The 23,401-nt window shown below is 37.0% G+C and overlaps 2 protein-coding genes across 2 annotated transcripts; both read right to left on the reverse strand.

Annotated features, from left to right (window-relative positions):
* Positions 1 to 961: 961 nt before the first annotated feature.
* LOC148999804 (cell wall / vacuolar inhibitor of fructosidase 1-like) lies at positions 962 to 11,097 on the reverse strand. Its single transcript, XM_089139091.1, has 4 exons — positions 10,561 to 11,097; positions 3,145 to 3,244; positions 1,928 to 1,984; positions 962 to 987 (listed from the first exon to the last, which is right to left on the reverse strand). The coding sequence occupies exons 1-4, from the start codon at positions 11,095 to 11,097 to the stop codon at positions 962 to 964; spliced, it is 720 nt and encodes a 239-aa protein (XP_088995217.1).
* Positions 11,098 to 20,344: 9,247 nt separating this feature from the next.
* LOC148999805 (putative invertase inhibitor) lies at positions 20,345 to 20,923 on the reverse strand. Its single transcript, XM_089139092.1, has one exon. The coding sequence runs from the start codon at positions 20,921 to 20,923 to the stop codon at positions 20,345 to 20,347; it is 579 nt and encodes a 192-aa protein (XP_088995218.1).
* Between the last annotated feature and the right edge of the window lie 2,478 nt (positions 20,924 to 23,401).

The raw sequence follows: 23,401 nt of genomic DNA on the forward strand, positions 1-23,401 counted from the left end.
TATGATAAAGTCCTTCCAATTACTTAAGTTTTTATATATTTATTTGTTTTCTCCTCTCTTCATAAGAAAGAGGAACAATAGGAATGATGAGGAGATTGGGTAATGTTTCATCACTCTTTATGTTTTGGCATTCAATATTTGGTTTAATCTTCTTGAAGATACTTCTGCTGTAAAGTACGCACAATTCTTTTAAACACTATATAATATTATAATTTTATATGAAATTCGATTAAAGTTTTGAGGAAAACCCAAAAATTACTCCAACAACATCTTAAACTCGGAATATAGAAGCACAGTGAAGCCAATGAGAAATCCACTTCAGTTGGATATTTTTTGTTTTGTTTTTGGTAATCAAGCTTTCATTAAGAGACCGGTAGGATTCGAATTTGAACAGAGACTTAGAATCCAATTAAAGGAACATGATCAATAATTCGGACCCTGAACCAAGTAGGTCTTCTTTGCTCGATGATCCGCAACACAATTGGATTTCATAGAAACATAATTGTATTTTAAGCCCAAAAACTTGCTATTGATGAATTTGATATTTTCTATCACAGGTCAAATAATTGTGGAGGAAGGCAGACTTGGATAAAAACACTCCCAGTTGATCTTATTCGCTTGTAATCTTGACTCCACTTCCCTTGGTTACCAACCACCACTTGGTCTTTTTGATATAACAATTGTAGAGGAATTATGATTTGTGATTGATTTGACTCTGTATTGGGTGGAATGTGAATTGAATGACCTCCTTGACAAAGACTTGGCATAGGACAAAGATTGGTCTTTGTTTCCTTCATGACTAAGTAACTCTTGCTTGGTGTAACTTCCAACTTCCAAGGGGCTTGGATTTCAAACAAGAAAGGTACATATGTTCTTGGTCATTTTAATCTTGGTTCGATGGTAAAGGAATATTATGTTGACTTCATGCTCTCATATATTTAGGAAAGTTTAATTATAGTGTTTAGAAATTGGTTCTTCCCTGATTGAGTCTTATTTTTCCTTTTCAAAGCCTATGTTTGCATCAATACAAAATTTTATTTGAAATTTTTTTCATAGAAATTTTCACCTGATCTTATGAAAAATATAATAATTTTCTCTTAAAAAAAGGTCAAAAAGATATAGCAATGCTTTTCAACAAGCCAAATCTTGTACAGTGACTTTTTTGACTGAAAAATTTGAGCCTATTTTCTCTTCAATGACATGCTGCAATAGAGGGAGAGATCTCCTACCATACAAATATGATAACTTTGTTTAGGGTTTGGGTTAATCCGGTTTAAGTTAGTTCGGTTTGTTTTATTAAAGTTCAATCTCACTCTTGAAAATGATGTTTATCCTGTGGTTAGATTTTACAGTTTCCACATGGCACAATCTCCTTGTTCGACTACAAGATGGCCGTTGCTATAGCTGCTATAGGGGATGTGAACCCACAATTTAATTATGACAGTTAGATTTTTTATTGCATAAACGTCATGCATCCATAAAAGAAATGACACGTCTTCTTGCTTTTCCTTTGGATGAAAAAGCCTAACCCCTTTCTTCCTCTCTCTAGATGAAACGCATACTAAAATTCAAATACAAAGCAATAACAAAATGGTAATCCCTTAATCTTTTTAGCTTTTATTTATGTACTTTATAGTTAGCTTTATCTTTTAGTAAAGCTAATGTGAGGGGAAAAGACCGTTAAGTATGGTTTTTATTTAATTATTTTCTAATTTGATATTATCAAATTTAAGAAGTTCCTACTTTCAATAGATTGTAATCCCTTGTATTGAGTTGTTGTAAGGGAAGAAACGGCTACAATATGTTGCAGATCCAAGTTTTTGACTTAACAAAAGGAAGGATATGATTTCTTGGAATTTAAAATGACAAAATTACAAGGATAAAATTGGTATATTATATGGCATGCATTTTCTCAAATAAGGATAATATTGTATGTTGCGCAAAATAGATATTAAACATTTAACCTTAATGGTACTTAACACCGCTAGAAATGACGGGGGAAGAATAGTAATTTCATGAAGAATAAGATCCCTTTAGTAATTAAGCTATAGGATGAGAACGACAGTGATTATCTCATTAAACTATATTACATTGAAGTTTTTAACTCTCTATTTTTGGGTAAGATTATAACTCATTACTCTATTATGCAATGCTTGTCACACTTATTATTATTATTATTTTTTGGTAAAGCTTGTCACAGTTATGGTTTGGCCCATGGCACAAGAATTCAAGGGATTAATGTACTACATTCCAAGGCCCAAGATCCAAAAAATAAACCTGACCTCTAATGAGGGATGCGAGTTTGACCTCCATGGCCCTGATCCTTGTTCTACCTTGCTCTTGAATAGTGTCCGTGCTTAAGATTTTAGCTCTACGGGTGGGTTAAGCAAAATACTCTAACCCTTCAGGATAAATGGTAGGCCTGAGATTATTGTTTGTCCCACCTGACTCGACTAGGGTTTGCTTGACTTGATCAAGGACAAGGATCTAGCTAGGCCCTAAATCAATGTCCAGGTAAGAATAAACTAAGCTAAGAGCACTTAAGAGTTTGCAAATACCAGATCCAAACGGTCCCTATTGCATTGCTGCTTGTAACAAAAACAAATTTAAACCTCCCGAAATAGTCCACTAATTATTTCACCCACATAACTCTATTCTGAGCTTTTTTTTTTTGTTGATACAAGAAAACAGAATATTACAACATAAGTTAACTCTAGTTTGAGAATTTGTGGTCTACAAGGGCTAGTCAAGGGCTAGTCTGCCCACCCTAGGGTTGCAATCAAGTTTTGTCAATTTCAAACTCTTCTCAAAATCAATTCACTTGGGGGTTTTTAGAACTTCAATAGGATACTAGCTAATATTGTTCCAAAATCACCTTCCAATCATCCCAACAAGTCCGCAAACAAAAAATCCAAATTTGGCTCTTAGAGAGTTACCCATGGGCATCTTAGAGAGGTCCAATGGGTCTCAAATACAAAAGGGTTGTATGATCCAACATTCAAAGGGGTTGAGAGACATAAATGAAGATATAATTGATAATTTATTACTACTCAACGTTAATAACCATCACAATATCGTGTTCAATTTCTATAAATATCTTCAAAAGTTGTTGGAAAAGAGGGTTAATGAGTGTCTTATCTTTACATGTGTTTACCACGATGAGTCGCGCTTTGCGCCACTGTTCTCGTGAAAGAATCCCACAAAACTTCAAAGTCTTCACCATTCCCAAGCTCTCAGCCTCCCTCTAGTATAAACAATATGTTTATGAGGTAGGAGAGACATAAAATAGGGTTTTAAATCCAAAATCCCGAAATTACCCCAAATCTAGGTAGGGGCGGTCGATCCAGCTGTGCAACCAGCCCCAGTTGACTGGTCTTTTATTTCCTTCATGCGAAAACTAATTTTGACGGGCTTCAAAAGGTAGAAAGCCCTATTAAAGACCTAATCAATGGTATACTTTATTGTGACATTTGAGTCCTCTAGCATCAATTTTTATGCATGCCAGTATCTTTTTTCAATATCTTTCCAAACTGAATTTCTCTCTCCTCTTAAACTCCATGAAAGTGATTGGTCATCCACTTCCATAGATTCGATTTCCGAACCTTTGGATTCAACTTGAATGGTCTAGAATTGTCATCTACTCGAGCTCCAAGTTTACAGACCTGAAACTATGAATTAATGAGTTAAGATTCTAGAAAATTTTACAATATACATATCTCAAGTCATTAGTCCCCCATGTCAGTTGGTAATGGGCATAATTTTCAGTTTTATTCAGCAATAATGATAATTGGATACCTATGGATAAAAGTCTAATTTCAACCTCGAATATAATCGTTTGTGTACTTATATTTAGAAAATCTTAATTTGCAAGGGTTTTTGAGAGCCAAAAAAAAAAAAATCTCAAACTTGGGAAGAATCCTAAGTGATCCCCACCAATTGGACAATGATTGACTACTAACGTACATATTCCTTCAAGCTAGAATAAAAAGCCCTAAGAGTCTCAAAGCGAATCTCATTGGTGTTACAAAAATTTTAAGAATCTCACACTTCACATTAGCAAAACAAGTAGGAAATCAAACCACTTAATTTTGAAAAAAATCTTATTAGAATGAACACTAAAAAATTACAAATAAAAACAAAAACATATTAAAGGAACATAAAGACTTAACGTAGTTCACACATCGATGCGATATGTTACGTTCACGGCAAAGAACTTTCATTGTGAAGGAAGAATATAATAGAGATCTAAACCAAAATTGCCAGAACAATGTTACAAAGCTCTCATCCAAAACCTTATGATAAAAATCCCAAACCCATAATGTCCTAATAGAAATACATGAGGTACATATTTATATATTTTAATTAGGTAAATGGTTCAACCCAAACCCTCTGCTTTTATCTCGAATTTCACGAATCAGATTTACTGAGTAGCGCTGCAAAATAAATATTTTGGTGCAAGTCTATCTTCAAAATTGGATGCAAGAATGCGGATCATATCATAACAAATTTCACTAAGATAATGAATGATGAGAAAAGAGAGCATAACCAAATAATTCTGCTCTCTTATGTGCAAGAAAACAGAAAATTTCTTAGGCAACCATGATACCATGATCAATTTGCCAACCTAGTATAAAAGTTCTAAAAGTAAGTTGAAAAACAGTAGATCTTCCAAACTTTCAACTAAATTTTTATGATAAATGTATAAGAAACATTACTAATCCAGGACACATTTCTCAGTAACCAGCTTTAACTTTTATAAAATTTATTTATCAGTTTCACGGCTATGGTTGTGTACCCAAGTCACTTATTTCATTCTAAATAATGGATTCAGGGTTTCAAGTACTGAGATTCTTGTCCAGAGGTGTCTCACTAATTACCAAACTCGCCGATGATGTTCCAAGATAGACTCAAGGAGCTGATCAAACTTGTTATTTTCAATGGTTCCAAGCTCCTTAGCTAAACTTTCTTTTCTTGCATGCAAGGTTTGTTTCAAAATTTTTATTTTTTTATATTTGTTTTGTTCATGGCTTTAAATTGTGAGTTGTCTTTAGGAAAATGAAAAATAAGTTAAAAAAATTCTGCAACTAATACTTGACAATGAACCACAGTTAACCACCTTTTCCTTTCAACGAAATCTATCATTTTGATGGCTTTGATCGGAAACCCAGAAGACATGATTATTGCATTCTAACAATGGATTCAAGGTTTCAAGTACTGAGAATATAGAACAGAGGTATTCAACCAACTGCGTAGATGATGTCCAAAGATAGACTTACAAGATGCTGATCGAACTTGTTCATTTCAATGATTCTGGGCTCTTTAGCTAAACCTCCTGATTTAATAAGTTCTCTTCCACAAGTCTGAATTGTAATAAAAGCATCACTTCCTTCCTTTCTTGCAGCTGAATAAGAACTTATTGCAATGATCTCAAGGCTTCAGAGATTGTAGGCTGTGATTGAACGAAACTTAGTTGCTGCCCACATAATATAACAGTGATATTCAGGAATTTATCTTGTCCACTTCTAATAAGGAAATGGACCATTCTTTATGGATGAGTGTCATGTGTCTTTTTGTCACATTAAAAGATTGAAATTAAATTAAAATAATGTTGGAATCAATTTCAAAAGCTGGCAAAGCTTTGCTTGATTTGAAGTTTAATTTAACCATGCCTTATCTTCTGGACTTAATATGTAATTCATCAACAACAGAGAGCACATTTGTGGGAAGAGGTAATATGGCAGCAGGGCTCAAGTTGTTTCAGCGGCAGCAAATAGTGGTGTGGTGATGGTGGTGGCACTAGCTGAGGAAGAGGAAGATTTATGTTAATGTTAAGAAACTCAACCTAAATGCAGCAGAATTGATGCAAGAATGAAAGAAAGAACAATACACATCATATATTTAGTTTGGTCTTTAAGACTTACATCCAAGGATGAGTAGTGAACTCATCAAGTCATGTAATAATCCAATAGCAAAAATCAGATTACAGCCGTAAGCTTCTTGAGATAAGAACTCTATACATGGACCAAGAGAGTAGAACACATCAAGTATAGAAATGACTACACCTGAAACTGAGATTGAACCAATCACTTCCTTCTTGCGCAAGCCAAGAACACCAATAGCACCGTAGTGTTTTCAACGCACCAATAGCAACTGCTATTCACCACAATTAGAACACAATCCAAGAAGAAGAAGTGAAATCACACTAGGGCATAACCAGAGCCACACTCGCACATCAGAGAACGAGAGCCAGAGAGAGAGAGAGAGAGAGAGAGAGAGTGAAAGAGGAAAGAGAAGAGATGAAAAGAGAATACATGGATCGATACCCTAAACCCCCAAATATATAGCATACAAATAGAAGGCTGAAAAGACCAATCTGCCCCTCTATCAATTACATAAGACACCCAGTCCTAAAGAGAAAAGCAAATAACAAATATACCTCTGTTTACATATACAACAGTTGATTAAAATTATACGGTATTAGAGTATAAAAAGGTATCAGGTAATTTATAAAAATCCAAAGGGTAGTTTTGAAATTTAGAAAAAGAAAATGATGGTTTAACGGAAATCAAAATGGATTGGACTAATGTGTCCAATGAAATTTCAACTTTAGAATATTTGTACCGACTTATGAAACATAAATGGGTGTCAATGCATTAACATCTCTATTTTGAGGTGCCCCAACATGTCATTTCAAACGGCAAAATCGCCGGACAATTGTTTGTCATTGGCCGGCTAAATGGATGCCGGCAAAATTAAGGTCTCAACTTGGGAGGGATTCGCTAGCCGGAAAGCCAGAACGACTACAAGGTGGGATAGGAATTGGAACGAAGTCCACTTCTGGAGAAAAGAACAAGATGATCACCGTATGACTCTGAATGTCAGGTCAGCAACAGAATGCTAAATTTGCATCAGATCTAGACAATGACTTCACTCTCTTTCAATATTATGTAACAGAAAATAGTTATACATATGGATCAGTTAGGTAATTACATGGATGGCATTTCCTGGACAAATCTTAACTAGTAGTGCATTTTTGTTGAACAATACCCTACGTATGGAATGGAAGTGGTATCAACCCCATGTAAATTCATGATAGCATTCCCTTGCACTCACATTGAAACTTGATTGAAGATGAACATGAAGAGGATTTTCTCCCTTTCATGGCTACTAATATGTCTTGTTATGTTCTGAAGGCTTTCCTTCACTTCAATAAGTGTACGTTTTGAATTCTTTTGTGACAACTCAAGCATGATTATGGCAAGGCACTTCGCCTCGGCAGTAAGGCTTTGAGGATCTGAATTTAGTAATCTGATGCAAAGGTTGTGATCATCGGTGTGGTTACATCTTTTATGTATCTAAATCGACTCCATTATTTTTGCTTGGGGCTCTTAGCATGGAAACTTCACATAGATCTTGTTTGAAAGCTATAAAAAGAAATATTAAATAGCCAAGAAAGTGAGAAAATCCTCTTCATTATGTTCATTAATACATTTCTGGGAAAGATTTGTTTAGGGCCTGTTTGGTTACATGAGTTTGGAGATTTCAAATATCTAGAGATTTCAAATCTATAGATTTTAAATCTATGGAGTCATAATTTATAAGATTAACTGTTTGGTTAATTGAATATGTGGAATGAAAATCTGTGGATTCATTTGTGATTTTTGTGAATGCATAAATGTTTAATGTTTTTCATAGTAGAGATGAAACCTCTGTATTTCACCCCTACCCATAAATCTACAGATTCACGTTTTTAGGGTAAAAAGATGAATCTCGATTTTCACAACCAAACATGTATAAATCTTGCATTCATGAATCCAGAGACTTCAAATCTCTAGGAAGTCTCTGGATTCATGTAACCAAATAGGTCTAGAAAATGCTGTCCTGTTATTATCTAAAGATCCATGTGTATAAATACTTTCTGTTACATAAAACTTTAAACCTTAACCACCCCCCCCCCCCCCCCCCAAAAAAAAAAAAAAAAAAGGAAAGGAAAAAGCCACCCAGTCCTCTTTCAACCCCCACCCCCTGCAACCCCTTTCACCCCAGACCCCTACCCTCCTGATTCACTTAAATTCCAGAAGAGCAATCACCCAAAAGTTCGAACTCATTTTTCTGTTTCAGATCTCTCTCTCTCTCTCTCTCTGAGTGAGCTTCAGTTGCAAAGGACCGTCCTGTGAGTTTTGGTACTGTTGGATGTGGGATTTGGGTCAAGATTCAATCTGACTGCCCCCAAGACTCGCAGGACCGTCCTGCACGTTAAATGCGCAGCGCTGAAGCGAGTTCTTGTCTCTGTGCTTTTCTCCTCTCAACAGAGCCTAGATTAAACAAGAGGTGAATAGATTAAAAGAGAGAATGAAAGGCAAGATTTATACGCAGATTGGAAGCCATAAAATGGGTGGTTTTTATGATTTCATTTGATTGTACTTTCCCGGTTGGTGAAAGAATTAAACATAAAGAGTCATTTTTATGCCTTGACAACCTGATTTTACACCATATGCAGCTGAACTGAGTTAAATTAATTGAAGAGGGGAACTGGAAGAAGATCTGTACAGGGTTTTGCACTTGCAGGGTTTCTGTAAACAAAGAAGAAATTAAGTTTAGTAAGGCATGGCAAAGCAACACAATAGGCATGTGTTCTTGTACTTGAACCACTTGAAATTAAGTGTTGGTTGAATTCTCTGCTATTTGAAGTCTACTCCTCGACGTGTTAATTGGATGAAGAAAAATCACCATACCAATATTATTGGTTACTGTGATGCAAATTGGGTAGGAAACCTGAAGTCAGGAAATCAACAAGAAGTTTCCATACATTTTAAGAAGAAACCAGGTCACTTGGAAAAGTAAAAACTAAACCGTAGTAGCCAAATCAAGGGCTAAAGCAGAACACACAGCCATGGCTTCAACAACAAGTGAATTAATATGATTTAAATTGTTGTTACAAGAGTTGGGTCTTGCAGCATCAAATGAGCTTATGAAGTTGTTCTATGACAATCAAGCAGCAATCCACATTGCCTCCAACCTTGTGTTCCATGAATGAATGGAGTACATCGAGGTGGATTGTCACTTCTTTCGAGAGAAGGTTCAAGATCGAACTATTGAAACTTCCTATCTCCGTATAGTGACATTCAATTAGCAAATAGTTTTACTAGAGCGCTACCAAAGGGAGTGTTTCAAAGCATGATGTTTAGGTTGACCTTGGACATTGTCTTCACTCCAACCTTGAAGGGAGTGTTGGCCAACAATCAGCATGCAAGAATGGAAAGCCAGCCCAACCAAATTCAATCAACTAGAAATCTGGATGAGATTTGGTAGAATCCTCTTGTAACAGTAGTGGATCATATTGTTACCAATCTGGTACTCTGAAATGATTGTAGTCTTTTTTTAGTATAATTGAGACGATTGTATTCACCATTATTTAAAGAAAAAAAATCTCCCCAAAGTGGGTAAGAAACATTGATTTATAATCTTAGATGTAGGTCTTTCAATTGTTGAACCATGTTAAACTCTTGCATCTCTTATCCTTTTTTGTTTGATCTCATTTTTTTGAGATTGCTCAAATTCAATTAATAACTATCATTTGCAACTTCTTTTCATAGGAAGAAAAAGTCATAATTGATAATTTTTCTTAGAGAAAATTACATATATGCCCCTTGAATTTGTAAGGTATTATATTTACAACCTGTGGAATTTATTATATTATAAATGTCCTCTTGTGCCTAACATTGTTAGTTTTAAATTAAAAAAAAAAAAAAAAAAAAAAAAAATAAAATTTACCCTTGTGAAATCTTCTTACAAGCAACCCGTTTCAAGGTTTAGTTGGCTGGTGAAACCCTGAAATTTCTTTGACATTTGGGGGTGTTTCAGTCAAATTTTGCCCGAGTGGAGGAGACCAATTAGCAACATATAAACTTTCCTTTTTCAGTGCAATGAATTATTAATGGAATATGGTAAGAATACAAGAAATATGAGAGAAACTCAAACAGAATTTTGCTCAAAAATAGGCAAAATTTCGTATATATATGGTGATTTTTCTCCCAAATCATTGCTATTTATTGAATTATTGGCGATACATAAATAAATTGTCGATTTCTCAGCGATATTTTGTCATATTCGTTCCGCCCCTTGTTTTGTTTCACCCCAAGGACATGGCTAAAGATCGCCAAATTTTTTTACCATGTAAATACTTAAAATTTAGTCATGATTGTTTTTCACCCATCTCTCTTGTTTCTTCTTTTCTTTTCTTTATGAGGAGGGCAGCCTGAGAATTTAGAAAATAGGCTGCAAGACATTTGCAATTGTGTACTTCGTGACAACTAATGAACCACAATTAGCCACCTTTTCCTTCAATAAAATTTAGCTTTTTTTTTTTTGGGAGCTGGCGAGTTGATATTATAGCAACCGCGCGCTCGACTATCCTACAATTGGCAAAATAAAATAAAAATTTAGCTATTTCATGGCTTTGATTGGATTATTTCATTCGGGTTCAAGGTTTCAAGTACTGAGAATATTGTCCACAGGTATTCAACCAACTAAGTAGATGATGTCCAATGATAGACTCACAAGGTGCTGATCAAACTTGTTCATATCAACGATCTTGGGCTCTTTAGCTAAACCTCCTGAATTAAAAAGTTCTCTTCCGCAAGTTTGAATTGTAGTAAAAGCATCACTAGCTTCCTTTCTTGCATCCGCATAAGAATTTGATTGCAATGACCTGAGGGCTTCTGGGATGTAAGATGTAATGGCCTGGTCATACACAGTAACACAAGTAAGGAAGCACTTCTTAATTTCAGGATCCAAACTGGGCTCCTGAAGGCGTCCCTTCACTTCAATAAGTGTATGCTTTGAATTTTTTTGTGACAACTGAAGCATGATCCCGGCAAGGCCCTTCACGTCGGCAGTAAGGCTTCGAGGATCTGATTGTAGCAGTTGAACACAAAGGTTGAAATCATCGGTATGTCTACATGTTTGCTGTATCAGATCAACTCCATTGTTGCTGCTTGAGGTTCTCTGAATGGCTGCACAGAGATCTAGTTTGAAAGCTATAACAAGAAGTACTGATAGCCCTGCAAGTGAGACAATCTTCTTCATCAGCTTCATCTTCTATCAGGCTTTGATGCCGAGTGTAAGAATTGTGCAAGGCAACGCTTGCTTATAAGGACTTTGTACGTATTCGATATTAGAAACTTGGTTGTAAAATTTATGATATTCCATAAATAGAATAGTAAAAATAGTAACAAATTTCTTTCCTTTTGGTCAACAAAATGGTAATAAATTTCTGTTACATGGCATTGTAGATATTCCATAAAAACAAATTGGTTAATGGTAATAAATTTCAGTTACATGGTGTTCTATCCCAACTATGGTTTGGTTGTAAACTAGGGGTGTCAACGGTTTGTTTTGGGACAGTTTCGGCTTAGGTTCAATGGTTTTGGGAAAGGCCAAGCCCAAACACATACCAGTTGTAGAATAACACTTCCGGTTTGTTGTGGTTTGGGTTCGGGTTGAAGCGGTCTTGTGACCATTACCAACCTATTATCAAACCATTATAACTCATTTCAAATTAAAATTCATATGGGTCTTGGATCTTACCTCTTGGGCTTAAGGTCCGAATAAAGACTTTTTTTTTTCTTCTTAGAACATAAATTAGCATTAATAAAAGTGGGTAATATAATACAACCCTAGTCCATCCTATATATAAGTTGTACTAGCATATCTAGCTTAATTAAAGGTTGGGTTACTTTTATAGTGAGTGTCTCAACTTGGAGCTTGCCTTAAATTGTTGAGTAGCCATCTAAAAACACTAGAAACACATAGAATTGCAGAGATGGAAAGGGCAATAATGTTTTGCTACCCACTTCTTTTTTTTTGGTTGCCAACCCCGGTTCCAAGGCTTTGCCTTGACTAATTCGGTGTTCGACCCGGGTCGCACACCTGGCTGTGGTGGGTGAGTCTCCCAGCGAGAATTTTTTGCATCCACAAGGTTTCAATACCGGAACCTTGCTTAAGTGGACCAAGCTGCTTACCACTTCTTTTAATCATGTTTACTTTTTAATTAGTTTAGTTAGCACATATGATAATATATAACAAGCCTGAGTAGATAAACCCTATGGCACACATAAGAATAAAAGCTTTTGTTTTTCTCTTTTTCTTTTTTGGTAAATCGGACTTTGAGAAGAGTCCACACCAAACTCAACCTGCCCATTAGCAGGTAGACCTTTATTCAAATTAAAATGATCTCGATGCTCATTGGATGAAGGAGAATCAGCCAATCCCGCATCCTCTAGGACAATTTGCACCCCACTTTGGAGAGACGACGAGTCCTCTCCCACAACCTCCCGCATACTCCCATTCTCAGTAGGAGAGGCACTCTTACAAATTGGCTTTGTCTTGATGGTTGTCAAGTCACTCCACTAATTTTTGCTGAAGCTAGGAGGCTAAGCCTAATGCTATCCATCAAGAGTGCTAGATGCCATCAAGAAGTCTTTTGGCAGTCACCAAGGCCTGGGTAGGTGAAATTGACAGATGGATTTTCTTGGGAATCCATGCAAAGCATGAGCTAGTGGGGTTTTCCGTAATGATTCGGTTGTTGTGATTTTTAATTTTAGAAGTTATTTGGATGTGAAAACCAACTTTGAGGAAGAATTGGAGGCTCTTATTAATGGTCTTAATTAGGCAAGACAGCTGGAAGTGAAGAAGCTCTAGGTTGAGTGTGATTCAGTGGTAGTGGCAATCCTCATTGAGCAATAGAAAATACCTTGGTATATAATTCAACGTTGGAGAGGGCTGCAGTCATATTTGGAATCTATTGATTTGAAGATTTCCCAGTGTTATAGGGAAACCAATGTGGATGCCAATTTCTTGGCGAAAACTACCTCTAGGCTTGAGAGTTCATTTGTTAATAACTATTGCACAACAACTGTGAAATTCCCATGATCCTAACTCGAAAATCCATATTGTAAGTCTGAGAACTCGGGGTGTGGGTTGAAGACAAATGTGGGCCATCCAAATAGAGACCATTAGATTGGAGTCCAATCCAATGGACGTGGACAGTGATGATGCTGAGTTGGGAGTTCTATCAAACTTTAGAAGGAGATCTAACTCGGACGTTGATAGATTTGGAAGATGGATCAAGAGTTTCTTGATGACACATGTGGAAGGTCCCCAAAATTATGTAAGACCCTCTTGAGTATGGCATAGGAGCTAGGGTAGGGCCAAGGGTTGTCTGAGCCTTAAGTCCTCTCTTGGAACTATGTTTTAGGGGTGGGTTGATTGGGCTAGTCGTGGACAACTAGACTAGTTCCAGGAGAAAAAGGGCAAATTGGAATGATATTTTTGAGACCTTATTTAATGTGTTTTCGTTCTAAAACATGTCATTACGATCCATAGCTGTCAAATGACATCAGAACATATAAGAGAGTGCTTCGTGTTGGTGAAGGACAGTGTGTAGATCTTTCAAAAGGATTTTCGTACAGTGATTGACTTTTTTTAAGGTTAGTACTCATCTTCATTTATTCTAACTTTCTTTCGCGATTGTTTTCTCTACTACCTAGACCTTGTAGAAGCCTTCTAAGTACTGTAATAACCTAGTTCCTCTATTTTGTTTACCCTAGAGTGAATCCCCATTCACTTTGGATTATCCGTATTCTTTAGGAATGACTTCCGAAAAGACCTAACTTTTAATTCACTAGGTTTTCGATTCCTTTTTCGTTGTTGAATGCCTAAATAATGTTAGATCATGTTCTATTATTATTTCAAAATTTTCTATGTACTTCAGATGTAGTTTGGACCCACTATGGAAGCTACTTGTCGATCTAAGTTGATTCTGTCCGTACTCGAAGACTAGTTGATAGGCCTAGTCGCCCTAGGCGACCAGCCCGAGCGACCAATACCCCCTGGTCAACTTCCCTGGTCGCCCCAGGCAACCCATTCGACCAACCACTCCCTGCAGTGTTGGGTTTTGTTTATCTTTTCGATATAGGACTTCTAGGGTTGTTTCTAACCTTGAACCAACATGTGATTAAAACTTTTAGGACACGTGAAACTATCTTTCGAATATTTTTGGAAGCACACAAATTAATCTCAAGGTGAGGAAATTCATTTATATATATGCTTACTTTAAATTCCCAACATAATGCTAGACTTGTATATTGATTCATATGCTATTGTAATATGGTTTCCTCATGCATATAATATTCTGAAATTATGTTTTCTTACTGATTTCTTGATTAGTAATTGATATGGTTGAGATTGGGAATATCATTATTATATACAGACTCTTGATTTCGGGTTGTGGTATATCCATTTGCCCTAGGAACCCTAGAATGAACACATAGTCTAAGTTACACATCTAGGTTGTCTAGATAACTAGGTTAGACACCCCCGTCATATCATTACCCTATATGCAGGGTTATTGATGCCGAGTGAACCATGGCAGTGGTATTCGGTTGGTGGATGCCCAAGAGTGCGAGAAGCATGAGGGGACACAACATTGCCATGGAGCCATTCAGTGGTAGAGTTGCATATGATAGGCTTGGGCTCGTGGGCGCCCAAGAAAGCAAGAAGCATGAGGCGAAATGAGAGCTTCCCGCCCATTATATGTGGATGACCAATAGGGTTAAGGGAAGGCGTAGTTCGAGTTGGTTGGAGCCATATGATACATTGACTCTAGATAGGGAAGGATATTGAACCAAGAAGGCGAGAAGCGCGCATGAGGGGAGGTATCTAGACTTAGAATGATGTGACTAAGTAGATGACTTGCATTGGGTTAGGCTTTTCCTTGACACGAGCCAATACTCATGCCAATGATGTGGTGAGAGAGTGATGACCTAAACCTCGACCACGGTGATGATTAGAGAGGAATGACTTTACCCCTTGTTCGAGATTATCTCAAGATCGGTAACCAACCCGTGAGAGATCAGAGTGACGAGACCTTCCCAGAGGAGGTTGATGTTATATCTTAATGCGTTTCTACCTAAGTAGAGACTTGCACCGATTAGAGTCTAGAAGCATTATTATATTGCATTGCATATTCATGATACTTTATACCATGTTAGCATATTATGGTTATTACTTTTATGTGAATGAATGATATGTATATGTTTTTGAATTTACTCGTTGAGTTCTTCGAAGCTCATCCCTCATGGCTTGTTGTTTTAGATGTTTATGTAGCTGAAGAAGAAATCATAAGCATGAGTTCAGAGATATTTCTCATTGATTATAAAACTAAGGGAACAACGGGAATTGACTGTGGCTTGTGGTATGATCCAAGTACCGGTATGGAGTACTATTATGGCTTCGATCAACAATGAGGGTTGAGTGTAGACGCGATGTAATTTAAGAGGTAATAGCAAGTGGTCAAGAGTTTTGCCCCAAATATAGCAAGTGCCGTGTAATTTGCTCTATTTATAACAAATAGGTTAAGTTTTAAGATAACATAAATACCCGTCAATTTGATTAGTATATTTGCCCATAAATTAGATTTTACTCCAACATCAAATTCTAAGTATTAGAATTCTGATTTCATATTATCAAATGAAAGAGTACAAGCCCTTATATAAAGGGATATACAATGATTTACCTCGAATACCCTATAGTGAATATCCTAGTCACCAACACCCTCCTGCAAAGTCAACGGTCCTTCTAGGAGCTTGAGTTTGGACCGAAGAAAATAAAAACGAGAAAGAGAGAGACCCTTGGTCAATATATCAGCCGGTTGATCAACAATGGAGAGATAACTGACACAGAGATCCTTTTTAGCTACTTTGTCACGTACAAAGTGAAAGTCAATCTCAACGTGCTTTGTGCATGCATGGAACACAGGGTTGGCAGAGAGATATGTTGCACCAATGTTATCACACCATAAAGTAGGAGGTCCAGATTGTGAAATACCCAATTCACAAAGAAGAGACTGAATCCAAGAAACTTCAGCAGTAGCAGTTGCAAGAGCACGATATTCACTCTCTGTACTAGAACGAGAGACTGTGGATTGCTTTCAGGACTGCCAAGAGACCAAATTGTCGCCAACAAAGATTAGAAAACCTCCTTGAGATTTTTGATCATCAGGGCAATCAGCCCAATCTGCATCTGTATAAGCTTGAATAGAACAAGTAGATGAAGGTGTGATATGCAAACCATATAAAAGGGTACCCTTGAGATAACGCAAGAGGCGCTATAAGGCAATCCAATGTAAATCAGTAGGACAAGCCATAAACTGACAAAGCTTGTTTACCTCAAAGGATAGATCAGGGCGTGTCATTGTGAAATACTGTAAGGCACCCACCAAACTACGATAAAGAGATGCATCGGATAAAGGTGTACCAAGCGCTTTGGACAAAGAGGCAGGGGTAGAAATCGGAGTGGAAATAGGCTTTGCATTAGATAATCCAGCCTGCTCAAGTAAATTGCTGACATACTGTTGCTGAGACAGGAGAACCCCATTAGCTAAGGGAATCAACTCAATGCCAAGAAAGAATCTAGCAGAACCAAGATCCTTGAGAGCAAACTCCGATGATAAAGTCATAAGCAACTCATCAACTGTCTGAGGAGAAGGACCCGTAACCAAAATGTCATCAACATAGATCAAAATATACAATGGAGTGGAAGACTGTGGCCAAAAAAATAAAGAAGAATCCGTCTTAGAGCTCAAAAAACCAATACTAATCAAGAAAGAACTAAGACGCTGAAACCAAGCTCTGGATGCCTGTTTGAGACCATAAAGAGATCTCTGAAGCTTGCAAACATAAGAGGGATGCTATCAGTCCAAGTAACTAGGTGATTGATGCATATACACCTCCTCAATGAGTTTCCCATGCAAGAAAGCATTATTGACATCAAGCTGCCGAATCGGCCAATGAGACGAAACAGCTAGAGACAAAATAATGCGAATAGTTGTTGGCTTTACAACAGGACTGAAAGTCTCTTCATAATCTAGCCCATATTCCTGTGTATAACCTTTGGCCACAAGACGGGCCTTATACCGCTCAATAGTGCCATCAGATTTCCGCTTAATCTGAAAAAGCCATTTGCAACCAATAATACATCTATCAATGGGTGGAGGAGTGAGAACCCATGTTTGATTTGTCAACAAAGCATTAAACTCACAATCCATAGCTTGTCGCCAAATAGCAAGCTTGTTAGCCTAAGTAAAACAAGTGGGTTCGACCTCATGAGGACTAGAAGCTAGCAAAGCCATAGGTAGAGGATAACGACTAGCATAGAAACTCTTGGGAAGCTTTGGGATATGAGTACCATCCTGGGATCGGGTTACCATGTGATGAGAGTGTTGTGGAAGAGTGGACATTATAGGTGAAAGCAACATGGTGGATGACAGAATAATGGAGGGAGAATTGGATTGAGAAATAAGAAGAGAAGAATCATGTGGAACCTCAGGAATAATATCCACTGTAGGCCCACTAGTAACACCTATGGAAAATATATGAGGTTCACCTACTTGAGACCCATGAGATGTAGTCCCAGAAGGCCCATTTGATGGAAAGGACAGCCCAGAGACTGGCAATAAAGGGTAAAAACCCATAGAAGGCCTATTGGGTAATGGCCTTGATAGAGAGCCCACTTGTTTGAAGGGAAAGCAAAGCTCATAAAAAACAACATGTCGGGAGACAATTATTTTTCCAGCTGTATTGTTCAAACAGCGATAGCCATGATGTTGAGGGCTATATCCAATGAAGACACATGGAACAGATCTGTAATCTAATTTGTGTTTCGTAAAAGGACGCATAAGTGGATAACACCGACATCCAAACATCTTCAAAAACTTATAATCTGGATCCCGATGAAACAAACATTGAAAAGGTGAATCAAATTGGAGAGCGACGCAAGGTAGACGATTCATAATAAAGGTAGCAGTGATAAAAGCATCACCCCAAAATCGCTTGGGCATACCATCCTGTGCAAGAGGGCCAAGCCCATTTCAACAATTTGAAGTTGAAGCCGTTCAACCTGTCCATTTTGTTCTGATATCGTAGGGCAACTTAATCGATGTAGAATACCACAATCCGTCAAAAACTTTGAAAAGCTACGATACTCCCCTCCCCAATCGAACGAAAACTGTTTAATAGTGGTAGAAAACAAATTCTCAACCTTAGCCTTAAAATTTTGAAACACCTTTAGAGCATCAGACTTAGAGGAGATCAAATACAACCAAGTGAACCTAGTATAATATCGTCCACAAAACTCACATAGTATCGATGACCCTCAGAGGAAGGCTCAACAGCAGGGCCCCACAGATCAGAAAATACCAATTGTAAAGGTGCAGTCGTGTGTGTATCACAGGATACAAAAGGTTGTTTGTGAGCCTTAGCCAGTTCACAAAATTCACAAACAGTTTGAACAGTCTGATTATCACAATGAATAGAACACAAATCAAACTGAGAAAGTAATCTATTCAAAGTACGAAAATTGACATGCTCGAGCCTAGAGTGCCAAATTGCAGGTGTCGCCTTAACAGCAGAAAATGCCATAACAAAACCAGTAGTTCCAGGATCATCACAAAATTGATATACACCATTTTTAAGCTCTTTGGTCAGCAGGACATGGCCCGAGAAGCGATCCTTAACCACAAAATGACGAGCATGAAATTCAAAGAAAAGTGAATTATCACTAGCTAGCTTGCTGACAGACAGAAGATTATGAGACGCAGTAGGAACATGTAAAACATCATTCATGGTAAGTGCAGAAGTTGCAGTAGGAAGAGTTGAAGTACCAACATGTTTGATTAGCATACCTGAACCATCACCAATCGATACTGTCTCAGAGTCGAGATACTCAGAGGGACTACTAATGGCACTGAGATCCGATGTGAGATGGTGTGTAACACCAAAATCAGGGATCCAATTTACCATATGAGAAGAACCAGTTGAAGCAGAGGAACCAGGTAAAACCGAAGAGGCAAATCGAGCCTAAGGAGCCGTCGAAGACATAGCAGCAGCATATTTTGAAAGATGATAACAAAAGCGTGCCACATGACCTGATCTTTCACATAATTGACAGAACAATCCACCAAAACTCCTACCTCCACGGCCAGAAGGAACAAATCTTCCACCAGAAGAACGACCCCCAAGAAATCCATATGCATTGCGACTAGAAAAAGAGGGGCGATTAGGACGGATTGAAGTAGGGTGGGATGAGACTGGAGAAGAAGCCAACTGAGCCGAAGCATTTGTAATATCATATAGAATATTAGCCTGTCGAATTTCTTCACACAACTGAAGGCCACGCAAATCGAAAAATTGAATCGGTATGTCTCTGGTAGTAATGGAGGTCACAAACGCTTGATAATCAATGCCAAGACCACCAAGAACAAACAGAACCAAATCAGAATTTGAGATCGGCGAAGAAGCAGCTAACGCCAAAGCATCTGCTAATTGCTTGAATTTGAGCAAATAAGACTACATCGGATCGGAACCTTTTTTGATGGAGTGAAGTTGCATGCGGAGTTGCATAATACGTGATTGAGACGGTGAAGCATATGTCGCTGCAAGAGCATCCCAAATTTCCTTGGAAGAACCTAATCCAACAACCTCTGAATGAACCGTCTCTGTCAAAGATGTTAGAAGCCAGCTTTGAAGAATCTGATCAAAGCGTTTCCAATTGAAGAACCCAGGATTTGGAACAGGTGTGAATGAATCAGATTCAAGAAAAGGATCTGGACAGGGTTTTGATCCATCAATAAACCCTAGAAAACCAGATGAACTCAGAAGAGGCATAAACTGAGATCGCCAGACTAGGTAGTTGGAAGAAGAGAGTTTAATAGAAAGATATTGATGAATATTAGCAAAGGAAAGAGAGGGAGTGGAGTCAGAAGCGTGAAGAGCCGCAGAGAAGCTTGAAGGTTCAAACGCCATGGCCAAGAACAAAAGATTGTAGAAGCTCATTTCGGAAGACAAGAAAAGTGATTTTATCAAGAAAGAAAAAGTTAAGAGGAAAAAGAGAAGAAAGTAAAGTGATGGGTATTAAGAAACGTGAAGATGAAAAGAAAAGTCTAAGTCATGAAAGTAAGATAGATGTTTATCAAGAAAGGTAAAGTGGAAAAGAAAAATTAAAGAAAACAAACTAGCATAGGAAGCAAGATAGGTAAGAACAATACAAAAAACCAAAAAGGTGAAATTTGCACAATAACCAAGGGAAAAAAAAAATAATGCACAAGAAACAAGACTAGAAAAACATTATGATCTAATTTGCTTTGGATACCATATTATAATTCTGATTTCATATTATAAAATGAAAGAGTACAAGCCCTTATATAAAGGGATATACAATGATTTACCTAGAATACCCTATAGTGAATATCCTAGTCACCAACCCTAAGATTATTGTCCACAAGTGTTCAACCAAGGGTGTAGATGATATCCAAAGATAGACTAGCAAGATGCTGATCGAACTTGTTCATTTCAATGATTCTGGGATCTTTAGCTAAACCTCCTGATTTAATTAGTTCTCTTTCACAAGTCTGAATTGTAATAAAAGCTTCACTTCCTTCCTTCCTTGCAGCAGCAAAAGAATTTGAATGCAATGAGTTAAGGGCTTCAGGGATGTTAGATGTAGTAGCCTTCTTATACACATCAACACAAGCAAGGAAGCCTTTCTTCATTTCCTGATCCAAGTTGGTGCTCTTGAGACCCTTGTAGAATATAGAAAATGTATGCACTGCATTCTTTTGTGTCAACTCTAGCATGATGCCAGCAAGCCCTTTCGCATCCGCCGTAAGGCTTCGAGGATCTGATTTGAGTAATCTGATGCAGAGGTTATGATCATCGCTGTGGTCACATGCTTTATGTATTTGATCGATTCCATTGTTGTTGCTTGGGGTTCTCTTCATGGCAGCTGCACATAGATCTTGTTTGAAATCTATTACAAGAAATATTAATAGCCATGAAAGTGAGAACAACCTCTTCATCATGTTCATCTTCGATCAATTCTCAAATGTGATCAAACAAGAAATATTAATAGCTATGAGAGTGAGAATAACCTCTTCATCATGTTCATCTTCGATCAATTCTCAGATGTGAGTGCAAGGCAATGCTATGATGATATATGGGGTTGACACGAATTCTATATATAGAATATTGGTGAACAGTAATGCATTTTTGGATTTTGGTTAAGGTTTGTTGAGGAAATGCTATCCATGTACCTAACCGATCCATGAGTATAACTATTTTTCCTCCTTTTTCTTCTTCTTCTTTTTTATTTTATGGGAGTTTGGGCTTTTAACCGCTCAACTAACTCTGTTACATAACTTCTTTTATATATTCTAATCATCAGCTGTAATTAGATAAACCTTAGCTGCTACCTGAATAATATATAACAGTTATAATTGTGTGGCCAATAAAATAGAGATGTTTCTGAAAATACAAAACCCCATGGTATTTGATTGGCTTTCAATAGACTGTACTAAATGAAGAATTTAAAATTACTATATCCTCTCAAGAACAAGCTGCAGACTAGATTAATTTGGTAACAAAGAGGGACCCATTTTCCAAGAATTCCTAAACTTTCTCATAAAATTTCAATTATACTAATAGCAATTTAAATCTCGTCAGAGTCCGCCATTGATTTTAACAGATCTAATCATAATCATTGAATTTTTTTTAATCCCTAAACTTTTTCCTAAAATTTCAATTCATATTAATAACGATTTAAATCTTGTTTACAATTTCAACCATTGATTGTATCAGATATAATGATATTCATTTAATTTTTTTTGAATCCTTAAACTTTCAATTCCTACAAATAGCAATTTAATTTTTTTTGGGGGCAATTTAAATTTTTAGTTTTATTAGTTCAATGTTTAGAATTCTAGCCATTGCTTTTTTAGAACTAATCATAATTATTGAATATTTTTGTACTCTATGTATGTAAATTAACTGTTTTCTCATATTTAGTTAATAGACTTCAAATCTATCTTTTTTTCCTAAAATTTCTTTCGCACCTTCTTTCTTTCTTAAAATTTTTAAGTTTTCAATGGTAACTACCACACCCACCCAGCCGGATCCGGTCATACCTGAATACCTGTGGGGGTGATACACCGCAAGATCTAGGTTCAGTGAAAATTCCATACAACATGTGATATAATAAAATCAAACAGACAAGAATAAATCAAGTTTCTCATATAAAATTATCAAATTTGAAATAATGATTACAATCATTCATTATTTCAAATCAAAAGGTATAACATTAGAGTCTTGGAAAGAAAATATGATAGTTTTATTTGTAGCGGAAAAATAAACTAAATTAATTCTTTAATGAAATCCAACCCTATAAGAACAATCTTAACATAGACATGAAGCTCCAATCACATCCACTTCTTCTTTGGTCACTCTTTCAAGAAGATATGTCGGCAACGAATCCTCCATTTGGAAGAAGTCCTCATAATCTGCAACATAATCTAATAGAAATATAAATAGGAATTGTTGAACTCAGTAAGGTCAACTCAACATCATATCATGTATTCATTCACAAGATTCCACACCACACATATTACATGAATATCGATAATGTAATTAATGATAATGAATGATTATGATATTAGGCTCCTAATTCTATCATGAAGCTTTATGGTAGACAAGCATTAAGTCATACACCAGTTTTCTTTAGGCGGTCTCAGTCACTCTTTCCTCACGGCACTCAAGCACGTATGTTGGGTTCTTTGCGGTTGTTGGGTAAAGTCCTGCCAAACCATGGTTGGGGATTAGGTCACCACTCTTCAGATCACCATTGGTATAAGATCTGAAGCATGTTAAGGATAATCCTAAGCCCAATGCAAAGTCATACAGTCTCATACTACATATGATCCGGATATCTCCCCCATGCCTAGTGCTCTGTTGGTTCGATACCTTCCCACCTATGAATGAAATCCTCAACGGGAGGCATCTGTTGGATCCTAGTTCTTAACGTAGTGGTTATTCACATATAATGGACATGATGATCTCCATGTCCTCTCATGGGTTGGCTACCGGTCTTGAGCGCCCATGAGCAGTTATCTATTATATGCAACCCTACCTCTCTATGATGATAGTGGACTTGCTTAGCACACAAGACCCAACCATTAACATCACGGGTTAACTGGCTTCAATACCCCTGCCGAAAAGATAGTAGTATTCATTGGGTCACCTAACCAAACATTTCTAGACATGTACTAGGTATGTCAACCAATAATCAGGGAAAGCGCTAAGGGCACCACAGGAATGCGTCTAATACCACATCCACTGGTGTCCAATGACAGAAACGCCAAAATGTGTTCTCCATTCCCCAATCAGAACCTAAGCAATCATATAAGGTCACTAAGGCAATAGGTGAACGCACAACCCTAGTAAGCAATATAAAATAAAAGGAGTAATTTAATTCAACATCATCTATATAATTTCATATCAATAATTTACGATTT

This window comes from Hakea prostrata, chromosome 11, assembly GCF_041222555.1.
Source record: "Hakea prostrata isolate BN-2017 chromosome 11, UWA_Hpros_2, whole genome shotgun sequence".
Classification (NCBI taxonomy): Eukaryota; Viridiplantae; Streptophyta; class Magnoliopsida; order Proteales; family Proteaceae; genus Hakea; species Hakea prostrata.